General features: G+C 67.9%; 9 protein-coding genes across 9 annotated transcripts; 5 read left to right on the forward strand and 4 right to left on the reverse strand.

The window, feature by feature from the left end:
• Nucleotides 1-2,517: 2,517 nt before the first annotated feature.
• Nucleotides 2,518-3,027, reverse strand: EMIHUDRAFT_203637 (hypothetical protein; the record flags this gene model as incomplete). Its single annotated transcript, XM_005782519.1, has 1 exon — nucleotides 2,518-3,027. One exon carries the CDS (start codon nucleotides 3,025-3,027, stop codon nucleotides 2,518-2,520), a length of 510 nt encoding a protein of 169 aa, XP_005782576.1.
• A 174-nt stretch (nucleotides 3,028-3,201) lies between these two features.
• EMIHUDRAFT_203638 (hypothetical protein) lies at nucleotides 3,202-5,143 on the forward strand (the record flags this gene model as incomplete). Its single annotated transcript, XM_005782520.1, has 3 exons — nucleotides 3,202-4,628; nucleotides 4,708-4,947; nucleotides 5,056-5,143. 3 exons carry the CDS (start codon nucleotides 3,202-3,204, stop codon nucleotides 5,141-5,143), a joined length of 1,755 nt encoding a protein of 584 aa, XP_005782577.1.
• A 27-nt stretch (nucleotides 5,144-5,170) lies between these two features.
• EMIHUDRAFT_434557 (hypothetical protein) lies at nucleotides 5,171-6,026 on the forward strand. The gene has a single exon (XM_005782521.1). It carries the CDS (start codon nucleotides 5,221-5,223, stop codon nucleotides 5,689-5,691), a length of 471 nt encoding a protein of 156 aa, XP_005782578.1. The 5' UTR covers nucleotides 5,171-5,220; the 3' UTR covers nucleotides 5,692-6,026.
• Nucleotides 6,027-6,608: 582 nt separating this feature from the next.
• EMIHUDRAFT_99603 (pyridoxine biosynthesis protein) lies at nucleotides 6,609-7,142 on the reverse strand (the record flags this gene model as incomplete). The annotated part of the gene is made up of 1 exon (XM_005782522.1): nucleotides 6,609-7,142. The coding sequence occupies one exon, from the start codon at nucleotides 7,140-7,142 to the stop codon at nucleotides 6,609-6,611; it is 534 nt and encodes a 177-aa protein (XP_005782579.1).
• Nucleotides 7,143-8,738: 1,596 nt separating this feature from the next.
• On the forward strand, nucleotides 8,739-11,490 carry EMIHUDRAFT_449787 (hypothetical protein; the record flags this gene model as incomplete). The annotated part of the gene is made up of 6 exons (XM_005782523.1): nucleotides 8,739-9,442; nucleotides 9,590-9,966; nucleotides 10,095-10,140; nucleotides 10,367-10,582; nucleotides 10,805-10,963; nucleotides 11,033-11,490. Coding segments are annotated over 6 exons (1,958 nt in total), but the record flags the coding sequence as incomplete, so codon positions are not given.
• A 1,514-nt stretch (nucleotides 11,491-13,004) lies between these two features.
• On the forward strand, nucleotides 13,005-14,801 carry EMIHUDRAFT_434561 (hypothetical protein). Its single transcript, XM_005782524.1, has 8 exons — nucleotides 13,005-13,109; nucleotides 13,218-13,269; nucleotides 13,345-13,418; nucleotides 13,490-13,561; nucleotides 13,655-13,942; nucleotides 14,091-14,325; nucleotides 14,388-14,443; nucleotides 14,518-14,801. Exons 1-8 carry the CDS (start codon nucleotides 13,068-13,070, stop codon nucleotides 14,650-14,652), a joined length of 954 nt encoding a protein of 317 aa, XP_005782581.1. The 5' UTR covers nucleotides 13,005-13,067; the 3' UTR covers nucleotides 14,653-14,801.
• Nucleotides 14,802-19,494: 4,693 nt separating this feature from the next.
• Nucleotides 19,495-19,800, reverse strand: EMIHUDRAFT_63847 (hypothetical protein; the record flags this gene model as incomplete). Its single annotated transcript, XM_005782525.1, has 1 exon — nucleotides 19,495-19,800. A coding segment is annotated over one exon (306 nt), but the record flags the coding sequence as incomplete, so codon positions are not given.
• An 82-nt stretch (nucleotides 19,801-19,882) lies between these two features.
• On the reverse strand, nucleotides 19,883-23,912 carry EMIHUDRAFT_449788 (hypothetical protein). Its single transcript, XM_005782526.1, has 6 exons — nucleotides 23,090-23,912; nucleotides 22,543-22,914; nucleotides 21,586-22,459; nucleotides 21,324-21,499; nucleotides 20,779-21,234; nucleotides 19,883-20,535 (listed from the first exon to the last, which is right to left on the reverse strand). Exons 1-6 carry the CDS (start codon nucleotides 23,795-23,797, stop codon nucleotides 20,086-20,088), a joined length of 3,036 nt encoding a protein of 1,011 aa, XP_005782583.1. The 5' UTR covers nucleotides 23,798-23,912; the 3' UTR covers nucleotides 19,883-20,085.
• A 1,751-nt stretch (nucleotides 23,913-25,663) lies between these two features.
• Nucleotides 25,664-26,404, forward strand: EMIHUDRAFT_203645 (hypothetical protein; the record flags this gene model as incomplete). The annotated part of the gene is made up of 3 exons (XM_005782527.1): nucleotides 25,664-25,861; nucleotides 26,003-26,155; nucleotides 26,339-26,404. The coding sequence occupies 3 exons, from the start codon at nucleotides 25,664-25,666 to the stop codon at nucleotides 26,402-26,404; spliced, it is 417 nt and encodes a 138-aa protein (XP_005782584.1).
• Nucleotides 26,405-27,483: the final 1,079 nt, after the last annotated feature.

Raw genomic sequence — 27,483 nt, forward strand, 5'->3', positions numbered from 1 at the left:
GGCCGTAGCGGGCGGCGCACATCAGGGCGGTGCCACCGCCGCTGTCCTGCAGGTTGACCTCAGCGCCGTGCTGCAGCAGCAGCTCGACCACCCGCTCGTAGCCTTTGCCGGCGGCGGCCGTCAGCGCGGTGCCGCCGTCGCTCCTCTGCAGGTTGATCTCAGCACCGTGCCGCAGCAGCAGATCGACCACCAGCTCGTGGCCGTTGCCAGCGGCGAGCATCAGGGCGGCGCGGCCGTCGCTGCTCTGCAGGTTGACCTCAGCGCCGCGCCGGATCAACAGCTCGACCACCCGCTCGTGGCCGTAGAAGGCGGCGTGCATCAGCGCGGTGCTGCCGTCGCTGCTCTGCAGGTTGATCTCAGCGCCGTGCTGCAGCAGCAGCTCGACCACCCGCTCGTGGCCGTAGCGGGCGGCGCACATCAGGGCGGTGCCGCCGCCGCTGTCCTGCAGGTTGACCTCAGCGCCGTGCTGCAGCAGCAGCTCGACCACCCGCTCGTAGCCTTTGCCGGCGGCGGCCGTCAGCGCGGTGAAGCCTTTGCTGTTCTGCAGGTTGACCTCAGCGCCGTGCCGAATCAGCAGCTCGACCACCCGCTCGTGGCCTTCCCGGGCGGCGCCCATCAGCGCGGTGCCGCCGTCGCTCCTCTGCAGGTTGATCTCAGCACCGTGCCGCAGCAGCAGATCGACCACCAGCTCGTGGCCGTTGCCAGCGGCGAGCATCAGGGCGGCGCGGCCGTCGCTGCTCTGCAGGTTGACCTCAGCGCCGCGCCGGATCAACAGCTCGACCACCCGCTCGTGGCCGTAGTAGGCGGCGTTCATCAGCGCGGCGAAGCCGTCGCTGTTCTGCAGGTTGACCTCTGCGCCGTGCTGGAGCAGCAGCTCGACCATCCGCTCGTGGCCTTGGATGGCGGCGCCCAACAGCGCGGTCCAACCATTCAGGTTGATCTCCGCGCCGTGCCGAATCAGCAGCTCGACCACCCGCTCGTGGCCTTCCTGGGCGGCGAGCATCAGGGCGGTCCAGCCGTTGCTGTCCTGCTGGTTGATCTCCGCGCCGTGCCGAATCAGCAGCTCGACCACCCGCTCGTGGCCGTTGCCAGCGGCGAGCATCAGCGCGGTGCGGCCGTCGCTACTCTGCAGGTTGACGTCCGCGCCGCGCTGCAGCAGCAAGTCGACCACCCGCTCGTGGCCGTTCTCGGCGGCGAGCATTAGTGCGGTCCAGCCGTTACTGTTCTGCAGGTTGATCTCCGCGCCTCGCCGAAGCAGCAGCTCGACCACCCGCTCCTGGCCTTGGCTGGCGGCGCCCATCAGCAGCGTGATGCCGCTCTCCTTGCCTCTCTCGTACGTCGCGTCGGCCCGCCCGCCACTGTCGAGCCACGCCAGCACCGCCTCCTCCTCGCCTCGCTCCGCCGCTAGCACGGCCGCGTCGGAACAGCTCAGGGAACCTGCGCCGCTGCCAAGCTCGCGTGCACGGGGCGGGCCGCAGCCAAGCCCGCGAACACTCACCATCTCGCGTGCAGGGGTTTCTTCTTTCCGTAAATTTTGGCTAAGGGCTCTGCCCGCAAGGCGCCCGCGTAAAAAAACAAAAGAAAAAACTCTGGTTCCGTGCTGTAGAGCCTACTGTATACTTGATGCAGAGCTTTCCGACGTCATTTTGTTCGCCGCTCCGCTCTCGGCGCCCGCGCCCGCCGCCCGCGCCCCGCCCCTTTTGCGCAGCAACACCTTAAACTTCATGGCCCTCCAAATTCGGGTCGGAGCGTAGCGGAGTGGGACCCGAGTTTGAAAAAGGCGACGGACGCTTGCGTCCTAGCCTCCACCAACGCCTCCCCGGCGCAGAGCAGGGGCCCCCGGAGGGATGCACAACCGCTCCACGCCACGCCGCTTGCGGCGGTCCTATTCCCAGCTCGCGGGGCCACTTCTTATTTTTATCTTCACTTTCGTTGACAATCCGCGCACACGCCCACCGCCCCGCCTAGGTGGGAAAGAGATGAGGATATTTAATAGCCCGCTCAGGGAGGGGTCTCAAACACATATCTCGTACGGCTTTATGGGAGGTAAAGGTGGCGGCGTCACGCTGGCACGCTGCCCGGCTTCCCGGGACAGCCCCGCCCTTGCGAGGCGGGAAGGTGAACGACTGACCCCATACGCCCTGCGACTAACTACCCCCTCGCCGACCGTCTCGAACCCCCGGTGAGCACGATCGGCCGCTGCACGAAGACGAGCGTCGCCAGCTCCCAGATACGCCGCCCAGAGGGTGCGCTGCAGCTCGGCGTGCCCCTCCCACACCGCGCGGGACTGCGCGGCCATGCCACTCGTCGATGAGCTGAAGGAGGGTACGACTCTCAGGGAGAGCGGCGCGCTGTGGAGGAGTTGCAGGCCGCCAAGGCAAAAATCCTTGCGCCAGAGGTCCAACCTGGTGTGCTTGCTAGTCTCTGCCACGCCCGCGGCAGTCGTCCAGCTGAGCTTCGATCCCGTGGCACGCCGCCCCTGGGTTGCGCATAGTCTCACTAAGCAGTCGCCAGCCCTCACATCCTCTGCAGGATCTCCGCCTTCTTCGTATCAAACTCTGCCTGAGAGATGAGCCCCTCGTCGAGCATGGCGGTCAGCTTCTTGAGGGTTTCGACAGGGTCGGGCTGAGGGTCGTCCCTCGCGATCTCCGCGACCACGGGCGCCGCCACCGCGGCGGTAGCCACAGCCACGTCAACCCTTGGCACAGTAAACAAGAACCCCCATGTGCCAATGGAACGTTGCACCTTGATCTGCTGCGCCTCGTACTTCTCGTTGAACGGAGCCACGCCAGCGTTGGGATCCTTGACACAGAAGAGGCACAGGCCGACGGGCCACACCACGAGCGTGATCGGGAGGGCAACTTTGCATTTGAACTCCTCCGCGTCCGCGAGCGCTTGCAGGACCATGTCAAAATCTGCCTGCAGCACGCCTGCCTCGCGCAGCCGGACTGGAATCTCGGGTCGCCCGTCGGTAGGATCGCAGCCGTTGGCGTTTGACCAGGTCACCGTCACTTGCTCAGTTGACATCGTGCGAGGCCAGGGCGGTGCTGCTGCGCTCGAAGCGCGACGCAAGCGCCTCTTTTGGAGCTCGCCGTTTGCCCTCAAAATAAAAGAAAACTGTGGCCCGCAATGCGTATGACATGATCCGGAGCATGCCGGGCGGTCTCGCGGGCCTCCGAGACGTCGTGCGGCAGCTCCACGATGAGGGCGTGCGCGTCCTGTGGCCGTTCATGCCGTGGGACACCGAGACGCGGTCGGTACGAGGGCGAGGAGCCCGCCTCGATCGTGGCGCTCGCCCGCGCGACGGACGCCGACGGCATCAACGGCGATACGCTGTACACGATCCCCGAGGCCTTCTCTGACGAGGGCGTCGCGCAGGGCCACCGCGTCGCGCTGCAGCCAGAGCTCGGCGGCTCGATCGCCTCCCTCGGCTGGACGACCCTCGGATGGGGCGAGGCGGGCGGGTGGTCGTCGGACGCGCTCAGCGCGTCGGTGGCGCCGGCGGTCGACCTCTTCAAGTGGCTGACGCCTCGCCGGATGACGACCGTCTGCCGCCGGTGGGACCAGGACCGCAACGACGCGCTCCAGCACGCGTGGTTCAACGGGATCGGCTACGTCGCGTGGGAGAACGTGTGGGGCATCTGGAACGGGATCACGCGCCGCGACGGCGAGGCGCTGCGGCGGCTGCAGCCGCTGATGAAGTACCTCGGCGAGAGCGGCTACCTGAGCAGCGAGGCGTGGGTGCCGCACGCGCCCACCCTCCAGCCGGCGTCGGTCTTCGCGTCGCGCTTCCCACAGAGCGTGCGCCGTGGCGATGGGCGGCGGACGGCGTGGACCCTCGTCGAGCGCGCCAACAGCGAGTGGCCGTCGACGACGCCCATGCTCGAGCTCGACGCGGCGGCGTACGACGGCTTCCTCTTCTGGGACCTCTACAACGGCGTCGCCCTCTCGCCCGCGCCGTCGGCGCGCCGCGAGGGCGCGATCACGCTCAGTGTCGCGATGGAGGCACGGGGCTTCGGGTGCGTCCTCGCCATCCCGGCCGACGAGCCCGTGGTGCTCGACGCCTTCCTCCGCGAGCGCGTCCGCGCGACGGCCGCGCCGCTCTCGACGTTCGATGCCGTGTGGCGCGCCGCACGCCAGATGCCGGTGGGCCCGACCCTCACGTCGCTTGAGGAGTGGCCCTTCGCGCCGCCGGACGCGAAGCTCGTCCCCGCGACGACTTCGTACCACTTCAAGTGCGAGGGCACCGTCATCGAGCCCTTCGAGGAGGAGCGGCGCGCCGCGTTCGGCATCGACGTGCGCTTCGACTTCGAGCCGCTCGCGACGAACGAGCACGAGCAGCGCCTGCCGATCAACTCCTTCTACATGGATCGAACGCCCGTCGGCATGGCGCGGTACGCGCGCTACCTCCGCGACACGGCGTACGCGCCGGCCGACGCGCGCCACTTCCTGCGCGAGTGGCCGGACTGGCGGCGCGGCCGGCACCCGCCGGGCAACGAGACGGTCCCGGTGACGGGCGTCTCGCTCGACGAGGCGCGCGAGTTCTGCCACTGGGCGGGCGGGCGGCTGCCGACGTCCATCGAGTGGCAGTACGCGGCGCAGGCGGGCGACCCCGCCAATCGCTTCCCGTGGGGGGCGGCGGACGACGAGACGCTGCGCCCGCGTCGCGTGCACGGCGGGCGAACGCCAGCGCCGACGAGCTCCGAGGCGCTCGTCGCGGGCGCCAAACTCGTGGGGGCTGGTGGACCTGGTGGGCAACGTGTGGGAGTGGACCGAGAGCGAGTTCGCCGACGCGCACACGCGCTTCGCGCTGCTGCGCGGCGGCTCCTTCTACCAGCCCGTCGCGGCGAGCGACTTCCAGAACTGGTATTTCGGCGCGATCCGGCAGTACGCCAACGACGGGTACACGCCCGGCGAGACGGCGGCGCAGCTCGATCGGCACGCCAAGTTCTTTCGGTTCGCCGGCGGCGGCGGCGCCGCGTACGAGCGATCGGCGACCGTGGGGTTCCGCTGCGCGTACAATCGCGCGACGGCGCCGGAGGACGAAGAATCGAGCATGGCGACCGCTGGCGTCTTCTCGATCTTGCTGGTCGCGATCCTCGCGACCGCCCACGCGCTCGCCAACCGCGCGCGCAAAAAGTAAACGGCGCGGGCAATCAACGAGATCGACCGACGCCGACGGCAGCAGCAGCAGCCTGGCCCCGCTCTCGCAAATCAACCATGCTCGCCATCATTCTGGCCCTTCCCGCTTTGGTCGTCCACCACAACGACATCGCGCCATCCAACGCCCTCAAGCTCCGAGGCGGCGTGGCTCTCGACACCAAGACGCTCAACACGATCAACGGCCTGTACCACGTTGGCTTTGGAGCAGCACTTTACGCAGACCCCAACGCCTTTGCTGACTCGGGTGCATCACCCATCAAGTACACGGCCGATGCCGAAGGCCCCGTCGGCGCTTTCACCAGCCGCGCCTTTGGTGCGATGATGCTTGCCCTGAGCTCCGCCGCCTACTTCGACCCCGAGAGCACTGGCGTTCTCAAGGCGTTCGCAATCGCGGAGGCGCTCTTCACTCCGATCCTCGTCAAAAACATCCAGGACGGCGAGCCCGCGTTCAAGAAGAAGATGTGGATCTTCCAGTCCTTTGTCCACATCCCACTCGCCGCACTCATGCTTTTCAAGGCGTTCAAGTGAACCAAAAATGGCGTGGCGAAAATGCTTGGGTAAAATGCGTGATCCACGACGGGCATTCCATCCATGTCGATGTCCATGTGCCTGTTCGAGGTATCATGATACGTGCTCCCATTGAAGCAGCATTGTGGGTGGCCCGCCTCGACGGATTGAATACCGAAGAGCCTGGCTCGAGCCTGATCAAGGCGTGCCAGCACAGGGAAATTGAACGCAGAATGGGCAGGGCGCCAGGGCGTGTCTCTGCCCGGGTGCGGAGTGCGGTGGGGGTGGTGGAAGTGAGGGAAAATCGACTATGCTTCCGGGCTGTATTAGTTTTTTTACCCAGCCGTACACGAGCTGCGTCTGTCGTCTGAGACGGCGTGACGCCGCCGCGGCCGCCCCCGCTCTCGCACCCTATCCACCTCGCGTCTCGGATGCACATTGTTCCTTCGAGCATCGTTGTGCGCTCCGCCCCCGGTCCTCACTCTCGCCCCTCCACCGGTACCGGTACCGGACCGGTACCGGTCCCGGCACCGGTACCGGAACTCCGGCACCGGTTGTGACGGCGCGGTGCACCATGCGCCGCCCCCTTGCTTTCTGCGTCCGCATCGCCGGCAGCCCCCCGGACCGCGTCAAAAGACGAGTTCTTTACGTTTCACGCACCGACTTTGCGCCGCTCTCCGATCCTGCCTTCCTGCAGAATTGATGCATGTGGATGGACGCGAATCTTGCATCCACGAGCCCGCCACATCACATCGCATCGATGGAGCCTCATCGCCCCGGCTTCCGCGATCCCCCCTCCGTGTCCGCCCCCATCCACCATGATCGCGAGAGCACGTCATCATCATCGTCCTCGATCATCATCGTCCTCGATCATTCCTTGTCCTCGATCATTCCTTGTCCTCGCTCATCAGGCTGGATGATCGTCGTCGGTCCCGCTGTCAAGCCTTGACGGCCGGGTCGATGCCGCCGACGGGGTACGCCGCCGGCGCGCGCTTCTTGTGCGCGGGCGGCGTCCCCTCCTCCTCCTCCGCGATGTAGTAGTCGCGCGGGTCGTCCGCCTTGCGCCGCTTGCCGCCGAGCTCCTTCGGAGCGTCGTCCTTCTGCGCGAGCGCGACCGCCGCGCGCTGCTGCGCGACGAGGACGGGGTCCTCATGCTCGAGGAGGCCCACCATCGCCTTGCCGAGGTTCTCAGAGACGGCCGCGACCGTACCGGGCGCCTTGAAGTGCGTGCACGCCGCGACCATCGCGCGCGCGCGCGCCGCGGGGTTCTCGCCCTTGAAGATGCCGGAGCCGACGAAGACGCCGTCGACGCCGAGGCTCATCAGCATCGCCACGTCGGCCGGCGTCGCGAGGCCGCCCGCGGCGATTCGTTTTCTGTGAACGCATTCCTCCATTAAGCAGCGGAGGTGTGCCGAGGTAGGGGGACCGGGAGGCGGTAAGCCGTCGTTGCCCGGCGCTGCTTGCAGCACCATGGCGATGACGCTAAGAGGTTCCTCTTTTCCGCGCCCCCCCCGCAGAGGACGGTGGTGTGCCTCGCCCCTGGCGGTGCGGCGCGCGAACCGTCACGACCGCCGCCGCCGCCGCCGCCGCCGCTCCTCCCACTTGGTCTCCACTTGATGGGCATACTACCCGAACCGCACCGGCGCCTAGTGTCCAATGCTGTGTGTCGGTCTGTCGCTCGAGTGTGTGTAAAGCGGCGACACTGCAGGAAAGAAAATATGGAAAAGTGCTTCAAGCCGTCCCTTCCTTCTTTAAAATCCCTGTGTGGTGGCGGCGTGCCGTCCTCCCATCCCTCCCTTGGGTTAGGTGTTTTCTTTCTTTCTTTCCTTCCTTCCTTCTTGCCTCCGCCTCCCGGGCGCGCAAGCTCCGCTCCAGGCGCCCTCACGTTCTCGGGCAGGGTAGTGCGAAAACATGTGCGGCCGTCCCCGGGTGACAAGGAAGTGCTCTCTGCGATGATTTTGACACGCCAAGCCCTTCCTCGGCAAGTCTCTTTCGGCTCCTCACCATCGCTCGCACTTCCTACTCCCAGGAGGCTCCCGGCCCACCAGCCTCGCGCACCACCCACCCGGCACTAACACGATAATGCACTGCTGGGCTCGCCATGCCCTCCTCTCCAGAGTGCCCCGCCAATTCTTCGCCTGCCAGACGATCGCACAGCTCACGCCGGATGCTTGCCCTCACTCGCAGATTTTTGAGGACCTCAAGAGTATGCTTCTAGCCGTGCTGTCCGCTTCGGCCGCGCAGCTCAAGTCTGACATCTTGTATGACGGCCTACGCCCACACCACAACACCGGCGCAGCGACGGAGGACCCGCTTCTGTTCCGGCATCGATTCCAACATCACGACGTCGACACCGGGCGGCTGTTGTACTACCAGTACGAGGCTCGGCGAAGCTCGCGTGTCACCATGGTCGACGATATTGGGATCATCAGCTGCGTCGCTTCGGACACTGGGGAACTTCACTACTGTCGAGCTTGCAGTTGCCGACGCAAAAGTCGTTGGTGGCATCGCTTTGTACGACATCCTGGCCGGCACGGGCCCGATCTGCAATTAGGTCGAGGGTCCGAAGCCGCCCGAACGAGGCGGCAGCTCTGCTGCCGCCATGGGACGCCGAGCTCACGATGGGCCAAAGGTCGTCCTTTGAGAATTCATACCCGAGCTAGCTCTTCATCGACTTGCTCGGGAGGACGCAGTGACGTGAACCCCCCAACCCCCCCCTTTCACACACACACACACACACACACACACACACACACACACACACACACACACACACACACACACACACACACACACACACACACACACACACACACACACACACACACACACACACACACACACACACACGAAACAACAACTTGCTAAAAATCCTCTCTCTCTCACACACGCACGCACGCACGCACGCCACGCACGCACGCATGAAACACGCACACGCACACGCACACGCACACGCACACGCACCCCCATGGGCGTGCGTGTGCGTGTGCGTGCGTCGTTGGTGTTTTCTTCACGCGCGAATTCTTTTTCCGGGCAGTCTAAAGTGCCGCTCACGGTGGTGGCGCTGAGGCCCCTGCGTGCGTTGTCGCTTCTCGTCTTCGCCCTCGCCATACCACAGCTCACCAGTGCGCAGACGAATCTGCAGCACCTGCCGCCTCCATCAAGCCGCAGCCCCACAGAGCAAGCTCCCGACGAGCACACCCTCGGCGGCAGCGGTGTTGGTGGCGGCTCGGTGCAAGTGCACGGTGACTCGGTGCTTCTGGTCGCGACGCTCGACGGCGACGTGCACGCAGTTGCGGGCTCTACGGGTGAGCTCCTGTGGTCGCTCGACGCGGGCGGGCCACTGATTGGCTCCTCGGCCTTTGACCTCGGGTCGCTCTTCGCTACCGACGCCGCCGAGCCGCCTCCAGGGGCGGAGGCGACGGGCGCCTTTGCCAGTCCCAGCGCTCCGACGCAGCGGGATCCCGGCAGCGGCTCATCCGGAGGAGCGTGGGCGGACGTCGCGTCCGCCGAGAAGGCTCGCAGGGAGGCTGCCCGCAGCAGCGAGGCACGCGGCGAGGGCGGCTCCGAGCCCGATGGAGCGGCGGGCGGCGGCGGCGTGGGCGGCGGCAAGGAGGAGGGGGAGGGCGGGGAGGGCGAGGGAGGGGCAGGCGGCTCCACCGGCGGCGCTCTGGTCGACGGCGAAGCGGAGGAGATCCTCGTCGTGCCTGGGCTGGACGGGTCCATCTTTTTGCTCGACGAGGAGTCGGAGGAGCTTGTCCGGTTGACGGAGGCGCGCCACGCCCTCTGTCCTCCGCGTGCCTCCCCCTCCGAACGCCGCGCCGCCCTCTGCCTCCAACCGCCCGCGACGCTGCCACCGCCGACCGCCGACCTCCCACCCTCCCCCCGCCCCCCCTCCCCCCCCTCCCGTCTCGCGCAGCTGACGGTGCAGGACTTGGTTGCGGCGCCGACGACCTTTACCGACGGCGGGCTGCTCCTCGGCTCGAAGTCGTCGACGCTCTTCTCCCTGCAGCCCGACTCGGGCCGCCCGCTCTACTTCGCCACCGGGCAGGACGCCGCCGCCGACTCGGCAGCAGAGGAGGAGGCGGAGGCTCCTTCCGAGCGTCGCAGTGCAGCGCGCCGCTCGGAGGCGAGGCAGCTCGGCGAAGGCGCTGAGGGCGGAAGCGGCGGGGGAGGGGGGGGAGGGGAGGGCGGCGTGGGGGAGGGCGAATGCGCCTCCGAGCCAGGCCCGACCTCTGGGGCCGAAGAGGCGCGCGCGGGGGAGCGCCCGTCGGCAGGGGAGCTGCTCATCTCGCGGTGAGATCTAGCCGAGATTTAGCCGAGAGATAGCAGGGGAGCTGCTCATCTCGCGGTGAGCAGACCCTCCGGCGCGGGCCCTCTCCTGGACACATGTCCATGACACGTCCCTGACACGGCCCCCGCAGGTCCGACTACCAGATCCGAGTCCTCGACCGCACTTCGGGACGGCAGGCGCGGAGCGCTCCCGAGACACTCCCGAGACACTCCCGAGACACTCCCGAGACACTCCCGAGACACTCCCACGACACTCCCACGACACTCCCACGACACTCCCACGACACTCCCACGACACTCCCACGACACTCCCACGACACTCCCACGACACTCCCACGACACTCCCACGACACTCCCACGACACTCCCACGACACTCCCACGACACTCCCTCGCGGACGGCAGGCGTGGAACGTGTCGCTCGCGCAGTACGACATCGAGCTGACGCCGCGCACGACGCCGCCGCCTCCGGGCGGCCGCCGCCGCGGGCTCCCACTCCGCCGCTCCTTCCAGCTGCTGCCAGACCACCTGCTGTGCGCCACCGAGGAGGCGGGCGGCGGTTGCGCGTGGTCGGTCCGGTTCGCGTCGCCTCCCGCGCTCGTCTACTTGCTCGACACGACGGTGCGCGCCGCGTAGAGAGTGGCGCGTAGAGAGGCACACGCTGCCCTCGCACCGTCAAGGCCGTCTCTTGAGTCGGCGGTCCGAGCCCTGTTTATAGCACAACGTGTGAGCGGCGTCTCTTCACACCGCGAGCCGTGAACGCCGTGCGGGCCGCGAGGCGGGGCGCCGCAGCCCCCCCCCCCGAGCGACTCGGGGCGACTGAGTCGCCGCCCGTGGATGCAGGTCGGGAGCCAGACGAGGCTCCACTTTGCCCCCGCGCCGGAGGGCGACGCGCATGTGCAGTCGAGCGGCGCCGTCGCCCTCTTGAGCCCCCCCGAGGGGTCGACGGCGCTGACTGCCCCCGGAGGAGGAGGGGGCGGCGGCTTCGGGCCGCGCAAGGACCTCCCCCCGCGAGCCGCGGCCCGCGCGCAGGTTCCGCGAGGCGACGCGAGGTGTTGCCGAGAGTAGGACTTCCACTCGAGCCACGGCTCGCGCGGTGCGGCGCCGCTGCTGCCGCTGCTGCCGCTGCTCGGCCGGGTGCTGCCGCCGCGGCTCGGGCGCGGGCAGAGCGTGCGGCGCGCCGCTCTGCTGCCGCGCATCGCGCCTCCGCTCGCCTCTGCGCTGCCCTCCCCCCCCGCGCGGCCTGGCTTGCCCACGCCCGCAGGCTTGCGAGGCGCGGCGGGGGCGAGCAGGGCGCTGTGGGCGCCTGTCGGCTTGGGCGGCGCGGCGGGCGAGGCGGCGGTCGTGGAGCTGCTGCCGCCGCCCGACTCTGCGGACTTTGGCTTGCTGCTGCTCGACGAGGCGACGGTGGAGCAGCTGCTGCTCGCCGTCGAGAGCCGCTTCCTCTCGCGCGTGCTGCCGCGCGCGCTGCTGGACGCGTGGCCGCGCTCCCACCGCTCGCTCACCTACGCCGTCTTGCTCGTCGCCACGGCGGCCGCGGTCGCCCTCGCCGCCGCCGCCGCCTGCCTCGCCACAGCACCGCTGCGCCGCCGGAGGAAGGGGGCGGCGGCGGCTGAGGCGGCGGCGGCAGCGGAGGCGGCGGCGGAGGCGGCGGCGGCGGCGGTGGCGGCGGTGGCGGCGGCGGCGGAGCCGTCGTCGCCCGAGAGCGAGGCGGCGGGTGGGATGGAGCATGGCTCGCCGGCGACGCAGAGCGCTCCTCCTCCTCCTCCGCCGCCGCCGCCGTCCCGTTTCGCCGCCGAGTTTGTCGAGGGCGCGTGCCTCGGCAAGGGCGGGTTTGGGCGCGTGTACCGCGCGACGCACCGGCTGGACGGCGTGGAGTATGCGGTGAAGAAGGTGCTGCTCACCGGCTCGGAGCGCGCGCAGGACCGTGCGGTGCGCGAGGCGACGCCCTTCTGCCTTTGCTCGGCCGCGGGGGCAGTGTGGACCCCGTGGGGAGAGTGCCGTTGCTGGTGGTCGGTGTAGGCGACTTGCTTGGCGAGGCTCGACCACGTGCACGTCGTGCGGTACTACCAGGTGTGGAAGGAGGTGGTGGGCGAGGCGCAGCTCGTCGAGCAGTTTGCAGACTCGTCCGACGAGGGCGAGGACTCGTACACGGGCGCGCCGCCACACGCCCTCCCCCTCCACGGGGCGGAGCTCTCCCGGAGCCATGTCCGAGACATGTCCGAGACATGTCCGAGACATGTCCGAGACATGTCCCTTTCCCCGATGGCCGGCAGGCGACTCGACGCACACCTCCGTCTCCACCCGCCGCGCCGCGGTGGCCGTGGCGAGCGGCCTCGGCCCGCCGACGCGGCAGGTGCTCTTCATCCAGATGCAGCTGTGCGAGCGCACCATGCGCGCGTGGCTCAACGAGCCCGGACGCGACGGTGGACTACCGCACAGCCGCACCGAGCGGCGCGTACCGTGACACGTCCGCGACAGACTCACCTCGACGTGTCCCGTAGCGTCGCTCGCGGCGAGCCGCCCCGTCTTCCTGCAGCTGCTGCGCGGGCTGCAGCACATCCATAGCAACGGCCGAGACGTAGCCGGAGACATAGCCGGAGACATAGCCGAGATGCGGCCGAGGTGCGGCCGAGGTGCGGCTGAGGTGCAGGTGCCCACCGCCCGCGGCGCGTGCCCGACGCGCCTGAGGACGCGCGCAGGCCTCATTCACCGCGACCTCACCCCCTCCAACGTCTTCCTCACGCACGACTCCATCTTCAAGATTGGCGACTTCGGCCTCTCGCGCGAGTTTGGCGCGCCGTCCTCGCTCGGCGACATCGCGGCGCACCCGCCCGCCCTCCTCCCCTCGGGGCAAGGCTCCTTTTCCGAGCTGCTCGCTTCAGCCAACGGCGCGCCGCTCTTGGCGCGGCCAGACGGGCCCTCGCCGAGTCCGCCCACTCATCAGCCGAGGGCTGTTGAAGCAGGCGCGGCCGACGGCGCGGCCGACGGCGCGACCGACGGCGGCGACGAGTGGAGGTCCGTCTCGCTGCCGCGCTTCGTCAGCGGGAGCCGGCACGACCGACACGACCGGTCCGTGACTCGCGGCGTGGGGACCACGCTGTACATGTCGCCCGAGCAGCGCGCGTCGCGGCCGTACGACTTCAAGGCGAGGCCCTGCCACACACACCCCGCCTCCCTCCCCCCCCCCCCCCTCTCCCAGCCCCTTGCCCGGAGCCCCCACCACTGCACGCTCCTCTCCCCCCCCTCCTCTCAGGTGGACGTCTACGCGCTCGGCGTCATCTTCCTCGAGCTCTGCTGCCCCTTCGGCACGCTCCCGGGAGCGCGCCACCGCAGCCCACTTCGAGCTCACTTCGAGCTCACCCGAGATTGCGCGAGATCAGGCACCCAGATGGAGCGGATCACCGAGCTCACCGCGCTGCAGCGCCGCTGCGTGCCGCGCGCCCTCGCCGCGGCGGTGCCGCGGCTCGCCGCGTCGCTCCTCCGATCTCGGGCAATCTCGGGTGACCTCGGCTGAGCTCGCCCCAGGCGCCGCAACTCGCGGAGTTTGTCCTCTGGTGCACGGCCACCGACCCGCGCGAGAGGCCGACGGCGGAGGAGGTGCTCCCCTCCCCGGTCCCACGCTCGGCCTAGCTCGGGCAAGCTCGGGCAAGCTCGGGCAAGCTCGGGTGATCTCGGGTGATCTCGTCTCAGGTGCTCACCTCGCCGGTCCTCTCGCCGGTCGGCGCCGTGCTGCGCGTCTCCGCGTACCGCCGCACGATGCACCAAGTGCTGCCCCGCATCCATGAGACAATCGAGCGGGTGCGGCGCGTGCGCTCCTTCACGGCGGCGGACGGCGGCGGAGGCGGCGGAGGCGAGCGGGGCGAGGGCGGCGGAGGCGAGGAGCTGATCGTCCTCGACTACGTGCTGGACGACGCGAGCGGCTCGGGCGGCGGGGAGGCCCCCCCGGCCGGGGAGCGGGCCGAGCTCGAGTCTCTGCAGGCGACACTTCCGAGACACTTCCGAGACGCTGCTCCCTGCCTCCCTCCCCTCCCTCCCCTCCCTCCCTTTCTTTCGCCTCCCTCCCTCTCTCCCCGCACCTCGCCCTCCCCGGCCGCCTGCCACCCTCCCCCTCGACGCGCGTCTGCAGGCCTCGCTCGCCGGCATGGAGGGCGTCGTGAGCGTGCGGGCGGGCTCGCCGCCGACGGCGCCTCTCGCGGGAGAGGCGTCGCCCGCGGGCCTCACCCCGCTCCAGCTGCCTGCGGGCGGGCCCTCCTCCTCCGCCGAGTGGGGCGCCCCCTTCCGCCTCCCTCCGCCCTCGGACGGCGCCGCGGCCGACGGCGCAACGGCTGCCCCGTCCGCCGCGGCCGCGTCGAAGCGCTTGGGTGGAGGCGCCGTGGCGACGGTGCCTGCGGAGCCGCCCTGACACCCCGCTCTGCGGGAGTAGGCGGCAGAGGAGGCGGCAGCGTCCTGCAGGCGGCCTCCGCGGCGGGCGGCGGAAAGGCGGCGGGGCGGGCGAGCACGGGACGGGGGGGCGGGCACAGGGCGAGCGCCTCACCGAGTGTTTGGGCGCGTAGGAGAGCGAGAGCACCGCGTCGGGTGGCGCGCGACCGTCGCCGTCGCCGCCGCCGGTGCCGTTCCTCGCGGCCGCCCCCGCGGGCTCCAATCCCCACGCGCGGCTGCGGCGCTCCAGCTCATTCGGGGGGCCCTAGTGCTGGCCCTCCCCTGTACTCCCGCCCGCCGCCCCCTCTCCTACGCCGCATGCGTTGCCCACCGCGCACGCCACCGGACTACTCGCGAGCTCCGGGGCAGGGGGCCAGAGCGGTGGCACTCTGTTCTTCTTACATGATGGGTATAGCCACAGGCGTGTTCATGCCTTCACGCGTGTGGTGGGGCGACACGTCGGTTTCGCCCTCTCTCTGTGCTTGTTGCCTCTCTGTGCAATTGCCTCTGTTGGCTGTGTTACACACACACAAAGGAAAAAACTTTTTGGACTCGGGGTTGAGGTTGAAGCTTGAACTTCGGGTATGAACTGGCCGCAGCGGCTCAAAAAAAAGGCGACTTGCAGGTGCTGATAGGATCCGTGTAGCGAACTCATCCTCTGAGGCCCCGCGTCCCACCCCCGCCTGCCGTCGGCGCGGCGCGGCGCATCGCCCACCCCGCCACGGCTCATTTCCGACACCCCGCCGCCACCCACGCTGTGCACAGCGTTCGCCGCGCGCACGCAGACGTCGCAGACGCCGCGGCAGAGAAGACATATCAGCAAGCCTCCGCCGCGAACCACAGCCGCGCGCCCCGCTGCGTGCGGACCCACCCTTCGCCGCTGCCACCCTCGCCGCCGCCCAGCCCGCCGACGTACACGCCCCTCAGCCCCATCCCGCTCGCCCTTCTCCCGGCAATCGTTACCGCCACGGCCTGCTTCACGGGAGCTCCCCCCCGACGCGCGCGCAGACTTACAATCAGCAACATGGCGAAGTCCTCCACCTCCCCGAAGCCTGGCTCGCCCACCTCCATGACCATCACGAAGAGCGGGAAGAAGTGATACACCCACTTCCACGCCTCCACACACGCACACGCCCGCACACGCCCCCCCCCGCACGCGCCTTGCTGCGCCGCTGCATCTCACCTCCCGTCGCGCGCTCCGCCCCACGCAGCCACAAGAAGTTCCTGAAGTACCTCGCCAAGGAGCTCAAGGCGAAGGGCGAGCCTTACGATCTCAAGATCGCGGGCGCAAAGTGGAATGCGCAGGAGGAGGGCCACGAGTTCAAGTTCGAGTTCGGCGAGGCCTGAACGAGCGGCGTCGGTGTGAGAACGGGGGGGCCTGAGCCCACGGCGTAGCTAACGTGCGCTGAGCAAGCGGGCCGAGCCCCATCCGACTCGCCCGTGCGTCGACGAGGACTGGCATGGTGGTCTATGTTTCTGGTGGTGTCCTGTGCGTGCGCGACTCCGAAAGGGCCCGGGCTCTCTGTGTTCGAGACGTCTGGCTCTCAGAGCAGCACGTCCTTACAACACTACGAGTACACGCAAAACGAATAATACCGACAGTTACACGTAAGGGTTCTGTCGCGAAGAGCGTGCTACTCCTCCGCTTCCTGAAGGACGCCATCAGCCTCGCCTCCCGCGCCATCGCCCGTCACGCTGCTGGCGGCCCCGGCCGCCCCGCGCCCCTTGGGTGTTGGGACGCGTGGAGGGCGTGGTCTCGTGTGCTCTCTACTGCACTTTGTTTCGCTTGGAGTTGTACATGAGGTTCGGCCACCCACCGAACGGCGGGGGGCAGGTCAGCTGTTTCGAACTGTACGCGCTATAACGTAGAACGTAGTCTCACGCCGGCTCTCCCTCACCGCCCTACAGTACACACACACCGCAGTATTCCGCACACGCGCACACACGCGCGCACGCGCAACGATACACAACTCTCCACGTCACATTCTCACACTATGCTAGAATGCGTAATGATGCGACGCACACACAAGACAGCCCTGGTTGGCTCTACGCGATAGGGATAGCGCCTTGTGCCTCTATATGTTTTCTAGGAATCTACCTCATTTTTCATTTTTCATGGAGGCAGGCCACTAGAAAACAAATGCAAGAAATGAAATAAATACCCTCCGAGGCTTCATGCAGAGAGGCACACGTAGACCTCGCCAAGTACTCAAACCCGTGTCTCAGTGCGGCCCCATCACACCATCCCACTCCAGCCAATCGCCCCACTGCCGACTGAACCAGCCACAGCTCCTGCAACGGTTTAGCCCACCCCCATCCTCGTTGTTGTGGTACGCCAAATCGTCGCAGGCCCGATTCTCCACAGGCCCAGCGCGGCACCTGCGGCACATGCGCATCTCAGTGTTGCCGTATGGGTTGCCCTGCCCCCCATTCCGGCGCAAGAATTCTGCCGTCGCTGCTTCCGCCTGCGCCTCCGCCCGCTCTCGCGCAGCCACCCGCTCAGCCTCGAGCCTCTCTGCCTCGCGCCGCAATCGCTCCTGCTCGCGCTGCCGCGCCTCCGCCTCCTCGCGCGCAATCCGCTCCCGCTCCTGCCGCCGCGCCTCTGCTCTGCGCGCGGCTTCTTCTGCCTGGCCCTCAGCTTGTGCGGCCTCCGCGCGCCTCGCCTGCGCGCGCTGCTCGCGCTCGTTGTCTGCAGCCAAGCTCCGAGCCTCGAGCCGCGACCGCACCTCCGCCCTATAGAGCTCCGCACGGTTGCGCACCCTTGCCTCTCTTGCAAGGCCACGCTCCGTGGGGAATTTGATCCCCAAAGGCAGCTCGCCACGCTCCGAGGCCTCCGCGCTAGACGACACCTCCTGCTCGGCATTTCGAACGAAACGACCAATGCGGCCGCGGTGAGGCGGCACTTGCTGTTGCTCCTGCTGCTCCATGGGGCCCTGGGCTGCGGCCTCAGACCGCGAGGCTTCCGCACGGGAGGCGGCCCCAGCCGCGGCCAGCTCCCGGCCTGTGGCGCACCAAGTGCACGTGCTAAATCCGTTGCGGCCTGTGCCGCCGCAGAAAATGCACCATTCAGTCCCGAAGGGCAGCTCGGCATTCGCTGCGGCCTCAGACCGCGAGGCTTCCGCACGGGAGGCGGCCTCAGCCGCGGCCAGCTCCCGGCCTGTGGCGCACCAAGTGCACGTGCTAAATCCGTTGCGGCCTGTGCCGCCGCAGAAATTGCACCATTCAGTCCCGAAGGGCAGCTCGGCATTCTGTCCCGAGGCAGAGGCTGCTGAGGCTCCTACCGCGCTAGACGACTCACCCGACTCCTCGACCGTAGTGCCGAAGAGATGCGCAGCCAAACGACCCATGAAGCTGGGGGTGCGCTGCGGCTGCGGCTGCGGCTGCGGCTGCGGCTGCGGCTGCGGCTGCGGCTGCGGCTGCGGCTGTGGCTGCGGCTGCGGCTGCGGCTGCGGCTGCGGCTGCGGCTGCGGCTGCGGCTGCGGCTGCGGCTGCCGTGGCAGCTGCTGCGGAAGTTGCTGCGATGCCGCAACGGCCAGCCTGACCTGCGCGTCCTCGAGCTGCGCCTCGACCTCGGACAGCTCGAGCACGCGTCGCTCCCGCTGCCGTTCGTCCTCATCATCGTCACCCGAGAGCAAAAGCAACTGGCGCTCCTCCAGCGCAGTCACCCGCTGCTGCAGCGGATCTAGATCGGAAGCTCCGCTCGAGGCCGGCGCGGGGTGGGCGCATACGCCAGCAACATGGGCCGCGGCAGCCCCAGCGCGACGGATGCGCTCGTTGAGCGCCACCATCTCGCGTTCGTGCTCCTCAACGGCGGCGCGCTCTTGCTGCTCAAAGCACACTTCCTCCTCGGCTTCCACCTCACCGCGCCACTCTCGCAGCTCCGCGTCCTCGTACGCGTCGAGCTTATCAGCGAGCGCAGACCGCAATAGTCCATCTCCCTCGGCCGGCGGCGTGGCCTCGATGCGACCGGTGGCGTCCTCGAAGCACTCCACACAGATGCGATAGGACTCGGGCGGCGTGAACTCGACCCGCCAGACCTCGTCGATACACTCCGCCTCGAATGAGAGAGCCTCGTACGCGCCACAATGCAGGCAGATGACACGGCCACAGCGACGGCACTGGTGAGACGCCTGGTGGCGCGACTGCCCCTCTGGGGGCACAAGCTCGCGCAAGCAGCTTCGCACCATGCATCGGGTTGTCGACAGCTTTGGTACGAGCGCCTCCTCATCGCAAAGTGCGACGGCGAGGCCAGTCACGGGCGAAGGATGCGGCTCCGATGGTGAGAAGATCCGCACGTCCTCCGCCCTCGGCACATAGGCTGGCAAACTCGATCGCTCAGCAATGACGTCGCGGATTGCATCGCACCACTCCTCCAAGTAGAGCGGCGGTTCGCCAGCAGGCGCGCCCAGTGCCAGCTCCTTGTCCCGCTCCGTGTCGGGTGTGTGCAGCAACAGCTGAGAGTGCTCAATGCGGGCCGTGCTGTAGACTGAGATTGGGAAAAGCGCGATTATCTCGGTGGCACGCTCGTCTTCATAGATCACGAGCTTGTCGGTGCTCAACACAAAGTAGCGCCGCACGCCCCGCGGCATGAGCCAGCCTTGCTTGATGCCCTGTGGCCCTCGAGGCTCCTCCGCTGCTGCAACTGCCGGGCCCTCCCTCGCCTCGCGCTGCCGCGTCGCGGCGATTGCCGCCTCGCGCCGCTCGCGCCAGTCGCGCGCCTCAGCGGCATCGACTCGCTGCAGATCAATAGCACCCTCGATCAATGAGACGATTGCATGGACTGGCACAAGTCGCGTGTCTTGCAGCGGACCACCCATCGGTGAGTTGTAGTGCTGACGGCGCTCGCGCGGCGAACCACAGCATGCGTCATCGCGCGCAGCGTCGCACTCAGTGGTCTGCGGCTCTGCCAACCGTTCGCGCTCTGCCTCAAAGTGGCGCTCGATGTTTTCGCGCTCGTAGACATGTCCGTCGGCCGCAGCGACAGGGTCGGCCATGAGCTCCTGCATTATTGGGCACGAGAGCGTCCTTCGCTCTGTCTCCGTCAGTGGCATCCGTGGTGATGCTGCCTCCTCTGAATCGGAGGTGAAGGTGCCCTCGGAAGCAGATGAGCTCTCGCCGTCGTAGACGTCGCCATCGGCCCACCGGAAGACGCCGCGCCCCTTCGGCTTACCCGCCTTGTACTTGCCCTCATAGACGCCGCCATTGGCGCACCGGTAGACGCCGCGCCCCTCGTACTTGCCAGCCTTCCACTCGCCGTCGTAGACGTCGCCGTCGGCGAACCGGTAGACGCCGCGCCCCTCCTTCTCGCCCGCCTTCCACTCACCGTCGTAGACGTCGCCGTTGGCGTACCGGAACACGCCGCGCCCCTCGAACTCGGAAGGGATGCCAACGGCCTCGGAAGGGACCGGCTCCGGCATGCGACGTGCGAGTCGAACGCACGCAAACTTGTGTTCCTTCCTTTGGAACGCGACGCGATTTTTCTTTTGTCAGTGCGCGCCATTCCCGATATACTGTACGCGCTGTACGTAGTCTCACGCCGGCTCTCTCTCGCCTACCGTACACACACCACGCACGCACACACACACACAGACACACAACTCTCCACGGCACGATATCTCACACTATGCTAGAATGCTAAAACACACAACGCTCCCTCCCTCTTCTCGTATTGATGAGTTGATGACGCACACAGCCCCGGTGCGTCACGTCGTCACGACGTCCATCGCCGTGCTCGATCTCCGACTGCTGCGGTCGTCGCCCTCGGCGACCGTCCCTCCCGTGGCGGGCGGGCACCTCCACCCCGTGCCAGACTGCGACCGCGCGTGCGAGGGGCGTGAGAGCGAGCGCCGCTCGGAGACGGGAGCCATCGGCGCCAGCTGGCGCGCCGTCCCCGAGCTGCGCCGCTCCTGCGGCTTGCCGCTCATGCCCTGCAGCGGCGGCAGGCCGGCGAGGCCGGCGAAGCCGAGGCTGAAGCGCCGCGGCGGAGGTGGCACTTGCACCGGCGGAGGCGCCGCGCCGCAGCTCCGCCTCCCCCCCGTTGGCGGCGGCGGGTCGACAAACGAGACGCGGCGGGGCGGCGAGGCGGCGTAGCGGGTGGCTTGGCTGGCCGCGCAGTGGCTGGCTCGCCGCGGCCCGTCGCCGCTCGCCCTCACCTTGGTGGTTGGGCTCAAGGCCGAGGGCGGTCTGCCCACGAGCTCGACCCCCGGGGAGGAGGCGTACGAGGTGTGTGACCCCCACCGCCTGGTCCCGGCGGCGGAAGACAGCGACGAGGGCTGCGCCTCGCACCCGGAGCGGCGGCCGCCGTTGACGAGGGGTGGGAAGATGTGCTGCAGCGTGCGTCGCGCGGTCAGCGCCGCGCGGAAGGTCTCGGAGGCCGCGTGTCCGGCGCACCGCACCGGCGAGGGGGTCCTCACGCCCGCCTCGGAGCCGAACCGCTCAAGCGCGGCGTTCTCGAGCTCCTCCTCGAGCCGGTCAACGAGGTCGCCAAAGTGCTCCGGAGGGAAGATGAAATCGCGCCTCTCCGTGATGAGCTCTGTCAGCTGACGCGACGAGACCTCCTGCGACGTGCGAGTCGCGCGCGAGCCGACGGCGGTGACGCGGGCCTCTCCGCCGCTGCTCGAGACGGACGTGGCGCGGACGGAGCGGTAGCGCAGCTCGATGGCGGCGACGACGGCGAGCCCGTATAGCCCGAGCACCACGTCGACGAGGTGCGCCTTGTCCGACTCGAGCGTGAAGTCGCCCTGAAAGACGTTGACCGACTCCTCGATCCACCGCCGCCGCTCCGCGATGCGCGCGAGGGACGTCTCATACACGTACATTTGCTGTGTGCCGTTGATGGCGATGAAGGCCCACTGCGTGTGGTGGTGGTGAGGGAGGGGGGGGGGGGGGTCCGTCGGTCGATGAGGGCAAAGGGGGTGGGAAGGGAAGGCCATGGAGTCACCTGCTCGAGCCGGCACCAGCCGCGCCGCAGGTACGTCTCTGCGTCGACCCGGCGCGGAGGGCTCGAGTCGACGTGCAGCGCGTGCGGCGCCGCGACGACGAAGAAGTGCGAGCAGGCGGCGTAGAGGGCGATGGAGCCGATTGCGAGCCATTTGGTCGCCTCGTTGGCCTGTGGGACTGCGGCGGCGGGCAGCGCGGGCAGCGCGGTCAGGGTGGCCGAAGGCGAACAGGGGAGCCGGAGGGGTGTGGGCCGGCGCGCTCACTGCTGTGGTAGTCGAGCCAGAGGTGCAGCTTGCTCGGGTCGAGCCCGTGCTCCGCGCAGAGCGCCTCGGCCGCCTCGAGGATGATGGGGTAGTGCTGCGAGTGAGGGTCGGGGTGGCTGGCCGACAGCCACTGGTGCGACACAAACACCAGCGGGTGGTCGGCGGCGAAGCTGACGGCCGCCTCCATGGTGTCGCAGCAGCGCAGGACGCCCGCGTCGCGCGCTTCCTCGTACGGCATCAGCCGGCCCTGCTCGCGCAGCTTGGAGAGCGGCATCACCGACAGTGGGAACTTGAGGCTGGTCACGCCCTTGACCGCCTCCTGGATGCGGCGCCGCTTCTCGGCGCCCTCTCGCTCGGCGGCCGCCATGGCGAGGAGGTGGCGCTGGTAGATGCGACGCGCAAAGATGACGAGCACTAGGATCATCACGAGGCCGAGTGCGCCGCCGACGGAAGAGACGATGATGGGCCACGTGTCGGGCTGGCACGACCCGTTGCCAGGCGCCCCCTTGTGGTAGCCCATGTAGCATGGGCGGCAGCCCTGCGACTCTGCGAGCCCGCCGACCGGCTCGAGGTTCGTGTCACAGCCGCAAGAGCGGTCGGGCAGCGGGACCAGGTACGGCGGGCAGCGCGCCACGACGTGGCGAGAGTCGACCAGGGCGCCGTCGACGTAGAGCAGCAGGTCGAGGTCACCGACAAGAGGCGAAGCCACCGTCGCCTTGTACCTGCCGAGCGAGACGTAGGCGTACAGCATCTCCGCCGGTCGTGCGGCTCGAAGACCCTCGCGGTCGTGCAGTTCGACGTGGAAGGCCTTCGGCCCGGCGGCGGCCACCGCCTCCGAGCGCAGCGACGGCAGCGAGTGGGCGACGCGGAGCCCCTACGAGGTGAAGAAGCGGCGGTTGGCGCCGGAGCGAGCGGAGGGCAGAGAATCTTGGCGAGTCTCGGCGAGTCGCGGCGCACCTCCGAGTCGCAAGCTGTGAAGACCACCTCGCGCTCCTCGCCCACCTCGAGCTCGACAGGCGGGGGCGCGTCGGCGCGCTCGCACTCGAAGCTGCCCTCCTCGGTCGGCCGCGCCTCGCCCCACATCGAGTGCTTCGCGCTCGTGGTGACCGCGACGATGACGAGCACGGGCACGCGAAACAGCTTTGTGCGCTGCGACGAGACTGTCAAGTTGATGGCGGCGGTGTATGGCTCGGACTGCTCGGCGACGTGCGCCGAGGAGGCGCTCACGGTGAAGAGCGCCGCCTTGTCGACGCCCGCGGGCAGTACGCCCGAGGTTGGCCACACGGAGAGCCACGGAGGCAGCGCGCCCTCGTCGACCGTCCACCTCGCCTACAGGACATGTCTCGGACATGTCGTGGACGTGTCTTGGACCTGTCCCTCCCGCCTTCACGTCCACTCCGCCTACAGGACGTGCCACACACACGTCACGGACGCGGCGTGGACACACACGTCACGGACGCGGCGTGGGACCCCCCCCCCCCTCCCCAGGCAGGTGGCTGCTCGCCTCGGCAGAAGAGGACCCGCCCATGTGCAGCACGATGGTGCGGTTGGCGGTCTCGGGGCGCGACGTCTTGGACAACTCGATCACGACGTTCTCCGCCACCGCCTGCGGCACCGAGACTGTCACGCCCTCGCGCGGCGTCAGGCAGCCTCCCTCGTACGGCGCGAGCTCGGCCGATGCCGCCTCCGGCGAGGGGAGGTTCGGCGGCTCGCAGCTACAGCGCGCCGTCACCATCAGCGCGTCCGCCATCGCCTCGTAGTCGGCCGTGCACGCGGCGTCTGTGGCGCACGTGCCCGCCGAGCAGAGGGAGGCCGGCGCCTCGCCCGCCCCAGGCTGCTCGCCGCCGACGAGGCTAACGCCGGCGCCGAGAGTAGCCGCAGCGCCCGAGACGGCGGACGCGGCGAGCTCCGCGGGGGCCCGGCGGCAGTTGTCGGGCTGCGAGACGCTGAGCGCTCGGATGGAGAGGTCGGCGCCTCGGTCGGCGTGGATGGCGGGCGGCACGCCAGCGAGGCAGGGCAGCTCGAGCGAGAGCATCGCCGTGCGGAGGTGGGCCTCCGCCGAAACAAAGACGGCCGAGGCGCCCGTCTGGGCGGTGCAGTTGCTAAAGACCGTGTTGGCCAGCGACAGAGTGCCATGCGGGTCGACCGATACGGGCGCGAACGACGGCTCGGGCGGCGCGGCGAGGCGGCGAGAGCGAGCGCGGAGCGTCATCGAGGAGTGCCACGTGGGTGAGGCGTCGTATGTGTGGCAGTCGTCGATGGTCGAGTCGGTGAGTCTGGCCACGCCGCCGTGCACCACCCAGACGACGCCGCCGCGGCGCGACGCGTAATCGCTCCCCGAGCCGCCGATGTCGCGCGCCACGCAGTGCGCAATCGCCGACGAGGCGAGGTTGAGGCGGCCTCCGACGTAGACGGTGCCGTACATCGCCGAGTCACAGCGCTCGATGCGGGTGCGGCGCAGCACGACGCTGGCGCCAAAGTTGACGAAGAGGGCGGAGCCCTTGCCGCGGATCTCGTGGACGGCGCACTCGACGACGGTGCTCTCGCGCAGCTCGGCCGCGCCGCCGGCCAGCACCGCCATACCGCCGCCATCGTAGTGAGTGGCGCAGCGCAGGATCTGCGAGCGCTCAAGAAGGAGCACGCCGCCCTCGACAAAGACCCCGCCGCCCTCCTTGAGCGCCACCGCGTCCTCGATCAGCGAGTCGACGAGCCACACCGAGCCCATACCGCCGCCCGCGATGCTAATCCCGCCGCCATTCTCGCTCGCGCGGTTAGACGTCATGGACGAGTTGTGCATCTCGAGCCGGGAAGCGTCAACCGCCGCCCCGCCGCCCGTCGCGGCCGAGCACAGATCGACGCGGCTGTCGCGAAGCACCGCGGTGGCGTCGCCCTCCAACATCAGCGCGCCGCCAACCGTGCCCGCCTCGCAGCGCGTGACGAAGGAGTCGACCAGCATTAAACGCGACGCGTCGGCCAGATACAGGGCGCCGCCGCCCAGAAAGGCGGTGTTGTTGTCGAGCGAGACGCCGCGCAGCGTGGCGTTTGACGCAGAGACCAGCGCAATCGCGCCGCCCTCTCGCGACGCAGCAGAGTCGCGGATTGTGGAGCGCAAGAGCGAGAGGCTGCCACCGAGACAGAAGATTGCCGCGCCGTCGACCGCCAGCGACCTCTCTATTCGCGTGTCGATCAACTCCACCGCCGAACCGAGTGAGGCGATTGTGCCGCCGTGAGCATCGGCCGCCGCCACGCCGCCCCTGATCTCCGGAAAGCCCGGGTCGATTGGGCGAGAGGCCACCGCCTCGCAGCCGAGGAGAACCGACTTCTCCATGCGCAGCGTACCTCCATCTTCGACGAGGATGCATCCTCCGGACTCATCCTCGACCAGGCCGTGGGCGAGGTGCACGTTGACAATGCTGAGGGAAGCGCCGTCCCTCACGCTCGCCACCCGCGAGCGCTGGCCGGCGTCCAACCACGCACCAAAGCCAGACGACTCGATGCGAAGGGCCACGCTGCCTCGAAGCTCGAGCGCGTAGCCGCCGAGGTCTATGTTTGCGCCCTCTGGCAGCCGGATGAGCATCGCGTCACCAGAGGCGTTATGTACCAGCGAGCGCAGAGACTCAGCCGAATCGGCGCAGTGTTCCAAACCAGAACACCCGGCGACCATAGGCGCCGCAGGCACAGGCGCCAGCGGCGACGCCACTGGCGCCGCAGGCGACGGCGTGCCTCCTGAGCCTGCGAGGAGCAGCATCATGACGAGCAAGGACACTTCAGCGGCCAACCGGTTTTTTTTTACGCTTCCGGATCGAATCGGCGACTACGACCCTTTCAGCTTGCCCGCGACGTTGCTGCAAATGATTGCACAAGCAACACGATGGCACTACTCAGCGTCGAGCCTTGTGATAGGGGCGGTGCTTGCCGTGTTAAAGTGCGGCTGATGGTGGAGGCGTCAGGAGTTATACTGCGACCCTGTCGACGGGACGGCACCACGCCCCCACAGCAGCAGCAACCACCCGACTGGACGGCGTACACTGATGGGTCGGAATACGGAGGCAGGGCAGGATGGGCGTACGCCGTAGTCATGGGCGGGGACGGCATATGCGACGTGAATGCCATGCTCGTGACCGAAGGCTACGGCCCCGTCGTGACTAGCCCCGTGCACGCCGCTTTCGTGGGGGCGCGGAAACACACCAATAACACGGCGGAGCTGTCAGCGCTTGCGGAGCTTTTTCGCTCACTACTCCACACGGCACCACGACCAGCAGGCTCACGAGGGGTGGTCCGAACGGACAGCGAGTACGCGATGGCGTGTGCGACGGGGAGAATCTCGCCGGGGGAGAACGCACAACTAGCGAGCTATCTTCGAGCAGCGTGGCGGCATTTAGCGTCGAGGCACGAAGTGACATGGAGACACGTCAAGGGGCACAGTGGTCATAAGTGGAACGACTACGTCGATAAGCAAGCTGACCTCGGCAGGAGCGGCGCGAGGTATTGCGGCGCACCGGAGTGGCAAGACGAGTCGATCCCAACAGACGCAGACGACGGGGAGAGCAGCACCGTGGGCGACGACGTGGTTATTAACGGAGGAGGTACAACCATCCCACTCGACGACATCGGTGATGGGGCCTCTAGCTACGCCGATGACCCACCCGACTCCCCCGAAAACAGACCGCCGCCTGGCGCCCCGCCCTCGCCGCCTAAAGCCCCAGTCGTGGAGCAGGGGGTGATATGGATTTCATACACGCCGAGCGCGCAGGCGCGACACATCGGAGACAACAAGGGGATCCGACGTGAAAGAGCTATCGACATTGACGTTCTTTAGACGCCTGGATGCTGCATTTGACGCGCCGTTTTTACGAGTACTTGCTTCAGCTACGTGCGTGAATGGGAGGTGTGATGCAAAGAGGAGCGCTGACAGCCATCGAAGGCCCCCGCACGGGGGGGGGTCCCGGCCGACGTCATGGTCGTCCGCGGACGCGGCCCTCCGTCTCCGGAGACATTACCGAACTCAAAAGTGCTTACCAAAGGCAGATACGAGCTCAGCTCAGTGAGATCTAGCAGCACATACCCTCAGTATCCAGAATAGTAAAGTCTGAAAAAGTCGGTCCGACCGCGCAGAGCGGTCTGGCTGTCTGCAAGGCTTCCGTCCGAGCCCTGAGAAATGTCGGAGGCATGTCGGCCCATGTTCGCGATTTTGATGGCGTTGCCCTTATTGCACGTGTCGTGAAACAGACACCGCGCCGGCCACGCACCCTTGTTCCCGGAGGCCAACTCGAACAGGTTTGAGCAATGGCCGCCTTCCATGCTCGACACGTCCGCCCGCCATCAAGTTGTAAGTTGAGTGGCAAAATGCAGCAGGAACTTAGTTGCCTCAAAGGCCGCCCTGCTCGAAGGCCGCCCTGCTCTCGGCATTGTGTTGTTGACTGATAGCACTGTCTGATGCATCCAACCAGAAAGAGCCGTCGAGAGCCATCGAGCTACATGAGACCCAAGTCGTCGTGATGTACCAGGAATCGAAGGCTAGCGCCCAAATTGAGATCTCAGGATTGACATTAATTTCTCGCGCCTGCTTCCGCTGCTTGAGGCTCGCCAAACAGATCTGCGTCTATGGCCGTGTGCAACGTCAAGTCGTTAACGATCATCGCGCCAACCGCGACTCTGTTGCTTTTATGCGGCAGCATTCACCGTGACTCTTGCCGTGGATGGTTAGTGACCGCGGTTGCTTACGCGATACTACGCCGTGAGCTGAGCTTCACCAGCCGTTTCTCTTCCTTCCCTTGCCTTCTCTTGCCGTCCGTTCTCTGTGCGCATTCCACTGCATGCGGCATCACAAGCGTCTTCTGCCGGGCGCGCATCTGAACTCGTACCTGGTAGGCCATCGCTTTGCTGAAAGATCAGGCG

This window comes from Emiliania huxleyi (genome assembly GCF_000372725.1).
Source record: "Emiliania huxleyi CCMP1516 chromosome Unknown EMIHUscaffold_19, whole genome shotgun sequence".
Classification (NCBI taxonomy): domain Eukaryota; phylum Haptophyta; order Isochrysidales; family Noelaerhabdaceae; genus Emiliania; species Emiliania huxleyi.